General features: G+C 46.0%; 1 protein-coding gene across 3 annotated transcripts in view; it reads right to left on the reverse strand.

The window, feature by feature from the left end:
* The window catches only part of LOC123595198 (NFKB activating protein), a 51,466-nt gene extending 45,930 nt beyond the window's left edge, over window positions 1-5,536 (reverse strand). Inside the window, exons 1-2 of one of the 3 annotated variants that reach the window (XM_045472578.1) lie at window positions 4,954-5,521; window positions 1,744-1,824 (exon numbers count right to left, since the gene is read on the reverse strand). In XM_045472578.1, coding sequence (XP_045328534.1) covers window positions 1,744-1,824; window positions 4,954-5,351 — 479 coding nt within the window. In that variant the 5' untranslated portion in view covers window positions 5,352-5,521. Of the gene's footprint in view, window positions 1-1,743; window positions 1,825-4,953 lie in introns of all 3 variants that reach the window. The other 2 variants (XM_045472576.1, XM_045472577.1) reach the window with 2 other exon arrangements.
* Between the last annotated feature and the right edge of the window lie 464 nt (window positions 5,537-6,000).

Below are 6,000 nucleotides of genomic sequence, written 5' to 3' on the forward strand. Positions count from 1 at the left end.
TCTTGCACTGCTGGTGGGAACGCAGACTGGTGTGCAGCCACTTTCAAAAACAGTGTGGAGGTTCTTTAAAAAATTACAAATAGAGGGGGGCCTACGTGGCTCAGCGGGTTAAGCGTCTGACTTCAGCTCAGGTCATGATCTCGTGATTCGTGGGTTCAAGCCCCACGTCGGGCTCTGTGCTGACAGCTCAAAGCCTGGAGCCTGCTTCAGATTCTGTGTCTCCCTCTCTCTCTGTCCCCCCCCCCACACACACACACTGTCTCTCTGTCTCTCAAAAATAAACGTTCAAAAGATTTTTTTAATTATAAATAGGACTACCCTACAACCCAGCAATAGCACTACTAGGAATTTATCTAATGGACACAGGAGTGCTGAATCGAAGGGGCACTTGCACCCCAATGTTTATAGCAGCATTTTCAACAATAGCCAAATTATGGAAAGAGCCCAAATGTCCCATCAACTGATGAATGGATTAAGATGTGGTATTTATATAATGGGCTACTACTTAGCAATGGAAAAGAATGAAATCTTGCCATTTGCAACAACATGGATGGAACTAGAGGATATTATGTTACACGAAATAAGTCAGTTAGAAAGACAGATATCACATGATTTCACTCATAAGTGGAATTTGAGAAGCTTGACAGATAATCATAGGGGAAGGGAAAGAAAAGTAAGATAAAAACAGAGAGGGAGGAAAATCATAAGAGGCTCTTAAATGAAGAGAGTAAACTGAGGGTTGATGGGGGTGGGGTAAATGGGTGATGGGCACTGAGGAGGGCACTTGTTGGGATGAGCACTGGGTGTCATATGTAAGTGATGAATCACCGGGTTCTACTCCTGAAACCAAGACTACACAGTATGCTAACTAACTTGAAAATAAATAAATAAATACAAATAGATAAAAAAAATTTTTTTTAAAGCCCTTTGTAAGGCTAACATGTGACATGCAATCTGCTGTTAGGCTGAGAAAAAATAATTCAAAATAATATAAACACATCTGTTTTAATACTGAGCCCTTCTGTGAATAGGAAATTAGCACCCCCATGAATTACAATTTAAAAAGAACAATGAATAAGTTAAGATCCACTAACAACATATTTTAATCATTAGGTAGGTTCAATGTTTTTTTTTTTTTTTTTGCTTAATTTTTTTTTTTTTTCAACGTTTATTTATTTTTGGGACAGAGAGAGACAGAGCATGAACGGGGGAGGGGCAGAGAGAGAGGGAGACACAGAATCGGAAACAGGCTCCAGGCTCTGAGCCATCAGCCCAGAGCCCGACGCGGGGCTCGAACTCACGGACCGCGAGATCGTGACCTGGCTGAAGTCGGACGCTTAACCGACTGCGCCACCCAGGCGCCCCAAATTTTTTTTTTTTTTCAACGTTTATTTTTGGGACAGAGAGAGAGACAGAGCATGAACGGGGGAGGGGCAGAGAGAGAGGGAGACACAGAATCGGAAACAGGCTCCAGGCTCTGAGCCATCAGCCCAGAGCCCGACGCGGGGCTCGAACTCACGGACAGCGAGATCGTGACCTGGCTGAAGTCGGACGCTTAACCGACTGCGCCACCCAGGCGCCCCTAGGTTCAATGTTTTTAAATGTTAAGGGGTAGAATAGCATAAATCACAAGATGAAAAATGTGAGCTATACTTAAAGTTCTTCACTTAACAAAAATTTTTACAATAGTCTCTGGATTTAAACAAATGTTACAGTTTAAAAGTATATTTTCAAGTCACTTACTCTGGTTCTGGATTCTTTGGAGAAAGTCCCCATACTTCAGGAGCTCCCAATTCTCCAATCCTCTCTCTCTCACTTAATCTCCTAGAAGATACAGGCATACAAATTATTAACTCCATGGCCAAACTGTCTCCTAAATCGATAATCAATTCAAAGGGGTCCAGTTAAGTTCTGTTTTCCCTTTACGTTTTAAAATTTAAATTAATAAATTAAGTGTAAACTCAACATTTATGATCTCATGTTCTCGACAGTACTATTAAATGGTACAGACTATAGAGAGCCTGAGAGTCCAGGCCAGACAGCCTAAAAGACTGTCAAGTGCATCTGTTCTACCTCATGTATGACACAGCTCCTAACTGCTCATTTCATCTTCTGCAATAGTGGCACAAACAGTTTTCTATTTGGAAATAACTTCTTTGTTTATACACATTTATGAGAGTAAAGAGCAATCTCTACTTTTGATTTAATCAAACCCATGTTCAGAAACTCAGGAATTAGTAAAGAAAATAAAAATGAAGCATTAGAAGTAGAAAATAAAGAGAGCTCTGAAAGTGAAAGAAAAGTTTTATTTTGACTAAAACTGCCCTCAATGCGATACGGGGTTTGTTTTCTCTATTTTCCCTTTAGTTCCTTTTTGGAAAAGGGATATATCCTCCATCTACTCTTGGAGGACATGAAAAAAATTTTTATGTTGTGGTTCCTTTTAGTTTTGCTCATAAACAAACCCAAAAAACTAAGGCTCAATTCCTCAAAGTTTAGCTGCTTGTGACTCCATTTGTTAAAAAAGACAAAAAACAAACTTTTACAAAATAAATTGATTTGATTGCTTGAATATACTAGTTTTTACATCTTTATTCAGGGGAAAAGGTATTATAATCATGCAGAATTAGACTCAGGTTTCCCTTTCGAAGAAACAGCCTAAAAGGGTCATACTTAGGGGCGCATGGGTGGCTCAGTCGGTTGGGCATCCAACTTCAGCTCAGTCATGATCTCACGGTCAGTGAGTTTGAACCCCGCACCGGGCTCTGTGCTGACAGCTCAGAGCCTGGGGCCTACTTCGGATTCTGTGTCTCCCTCTCTCTCTGCTCCTCCTCTGCTCACTCTCTCAGAAATGAATAAACGTTAAAAAAAAAATTAAAAGGGTCATATATAACCCAACTTGGAATATATGCATACAGGGGGAAGAATGACACGCTGTAGGAACAGTCAAGTTCTCATCCCCACTGCCACCAGCTTCATCTGTACTCTTAAGATAAATTATTCATCTCCTAAGTGTACAAATGCAAATTTCATCCAAGAAGTTCTGACATCTTTTGGTGAGGGTTGTCCGGTAAGAAGCTGGTTGCTTTCTAACACAGCCAGGAGATAACTTGCTGACAAATTTAATTTGGAGAGGTAGGTCTCCAACCTAAGTCAGCACTGTTTTTATCGTTTCTGCTTCCATGCAGGAAACTCTAAGACCTAACACTCAACGACTATTTATTAGGTTCCAGGCACTAAATCATTACAACAACCCTAAAAGCCTTGGCACTAATTTTATCTTTTTTTAAATGGTTAAGAAATGGGGCGCCTGGGTGGCGCAGTCGGTTAAGCGTCCGTCTTCAGCCAGGTCACGATCTCGCGGTCCGTGAGTTCCAGCCCCGCGTCGGGCTCTGGGCTGATGGCTCAGAGCCTGGAGCCTGTTTCCGATTCTGTGTCTCCCTCTCTCTCTGCCCCTCCCCCGTTCATGCTCTGTCTCTCTCTGTCCCAAAAATAAATAAACGTTGAAAAAAAAAAAGATTTAAATGGTTAAGAAATAAAGCTCAGGGAAGTTAAGAAACATGCTCAAGGTCACACAACTATTAAGCAGCAAAACGGGGCTTCAATAATAATTAAAAAAAAAAAACAACCCAAAATGTGTGTGGATAAAAGTGCACACTGCTTATAAAGATAATCAAAGTTAATAATAATAATAATAATAATAATAATAATAATAATAAAGCAGAGCTTCAAACTCAGGCAGTCTGATCCTGGAGCCTGTCCTCTTCATCAATGCTTTATTACTTCCCATTCTTGGAAGAAAAAGATTTATGGAGACCTCTCCCCGCGGTCGGAACCTTAACCTCCTCCTCAATGCCTGTGAAACTTTTCAATTTCTTTTCCAATACAGTACAGGTAAAGCACTTAATATAGTGCCTAGCATAACTTAACAGTCAATAAGCATCAGCTATGAAGGCTTACACAGCAATAATTATAACCTTTTTTCCTTTCTCTTTCTCAAACGATTCACTTTCCCTCTCCAATACTCACTCTCCTGAGAGGACACTTGATTTCGCCCTGACCCCGTTTTTCATGGCCAAACTAGAAACCATTTAACAAGACCCTTTTCAGTGTAGCCTAATCAACAGTTCCGCCGATCACTTTCCCTACATGCAATCGTCTCAGTCTCAGAGGTTTTTCTCCTCTCCGAGATAAACTCTTTGACCTCAAAGCTTTCCCACCTCTCCGCCAAACGTTTCCGCTTCCACATCCCGTTATCACCTCCAACCCGTCCCATCATTCAACGAGCAATGGTTCTGCGCCTACAAAGTGCTAGGCACTCTGCTAACTTTGTGATCAACAAAACGGGGCCGTTCTATTCCATGAGCTCAACCCAGTGCCAAATGAAAGCCCGCTCCACGGGGGCACCTGGATGGCTCAGTCCGTTAAGGCTTCGGCTCCGCTCGCGAGTTCGAGCCCCACGCATCCCGCCGCCTGCCGTCAGCCCGCACGGAGCCCCGTTCAGGTCCTCTTTCTCCCAGTCTCTGCCCCTCCCTCCACTCGCGCCCGCGCGCGCTCTCTCTCTCTCTCTCTCCGGCTCAGAAGTAAACATTTACAAAAGAAAAAAAAAAAAAAAAAGCATGCTTTACACGTAATAATGACAAAACCAAGTAAATACTGTAATCCCGTTAGGTCTGAGGCTCTGCACAGCAGCGCTGTACGCCAGGAGCCAGAGATAGGAGACACCAGGGCGCTGAATGAAGGGGCCGCGGGGAGGGGTGAAAACCGAAGGGAAGAAAAGGGCGAAAAAAGGCGTCGTGGTGGGTGGACAGAAGGGACGGAAACGGGAGCCAGGCAGGCAGAGAGCGAACTGCGGACTGTCAGAAGGGGGCGGGGGGGGGGGGCGGCGAACCGAAAGTCCGACTCCGGAGGCAGGTGGGCTCCCGCAAGAGAAGGCGTGCCCGTGTCACTCACTTTTGCCGCAGGCTCTCCTCCCTCTCCTTGTCCAGAAGGCTAGGCCACGGCTTGTCGCTCCCGTAGGGGCGTGAGTAGCCGCCATAATACGCGGTCGATGAGGCCGAAGTGAAGAGGCTGCCCCGCGGCGCCGAGGGCCGCTCTCGGGAGCGTGACCGCGAGCGGGATCGGTAAGACTGGTTTCGGGACCCTTGGCTGAAGCCACCTAGCTGATGGCTGACACCATTCCGGTCCCCAGACCGAGAGCAAGAGTGCGAGCGAGAGCTCGAGCGGGAGCGGCGGCCCCGCGGGGAGCGGGCGGATTTGCTGGGCTTAGGGCTCTTGGACAAACTGCGACGCTTCCCCCCAAAGCCCGAGGCCTCCCCCTCCGGGCTGCGCGAACGCGACACCGGAGCCATCGCCGCCGCCGGGTTCCCCGAGCCGCCGGGTCCCCTCAGTCGCTAGAGAAGGGAGCGCTCTCGCGAGCTAAGGGAGATCTCGGTTGCTTCGGATCCCAGAGCCCGCCGTCGCGCCACCACCGAATGTGAAGAAACCTTGGAAACAGTTCCGGGTACGTCGGCAAATCCCTTCCCCCGACCTAGGTGGTTCTGCCGTCGGGACAGGATGTGTGTATAGGTATAATGAAGCCGGTGGGGCAACCGGATCCACCTATCCTTCCGGTCCCGGGTGAAGCGGCTCAAATTTAAACCGGACTAGAGACCTTGTCCTTTCTTCAGCCTCGAATCGAAATACTTGAAGGGAAGGGCGAGAGGCCCCAGGAGACAGTCCACTGAGCAGCCGTATGAATAACAAACCCAGTATGACTTTATATGTATATGTTTGTGTTTATGTACATGCATGTAGGAGTATACTCACCCCCACACGCGTTTTTTTTTCTTTCTAATCTCACATAAAGTAAGGAGTGTTTATCAAAATTGATGGTAAGCTATGATGTCAGCCCCATTTTGCCCACTTAGCTTAGGGGGCACAAATTCTGTGTTAATAACTTGAGCATGGGGGTGCCCGGGTCGTTCAGTGGGTTGAGCCACCTACTCGTGATTTCGGTTC

The sequence above is a fragment of the Leopardus geoffroyi genome, chromosome X, assembly GCF_018350155.1.
Source record: "Leopardus geoffroyi isolate Oge1 chromosome X, O.geoffroyi_Oge1_pat1.0, whole genome shotgun sequence".
Lineage (NCBI taxonomy): Eukaryota > Metazoa > Chordata > Mammalia > Carnivora > Felidae > Leopardus > Leopardus geoffroyi.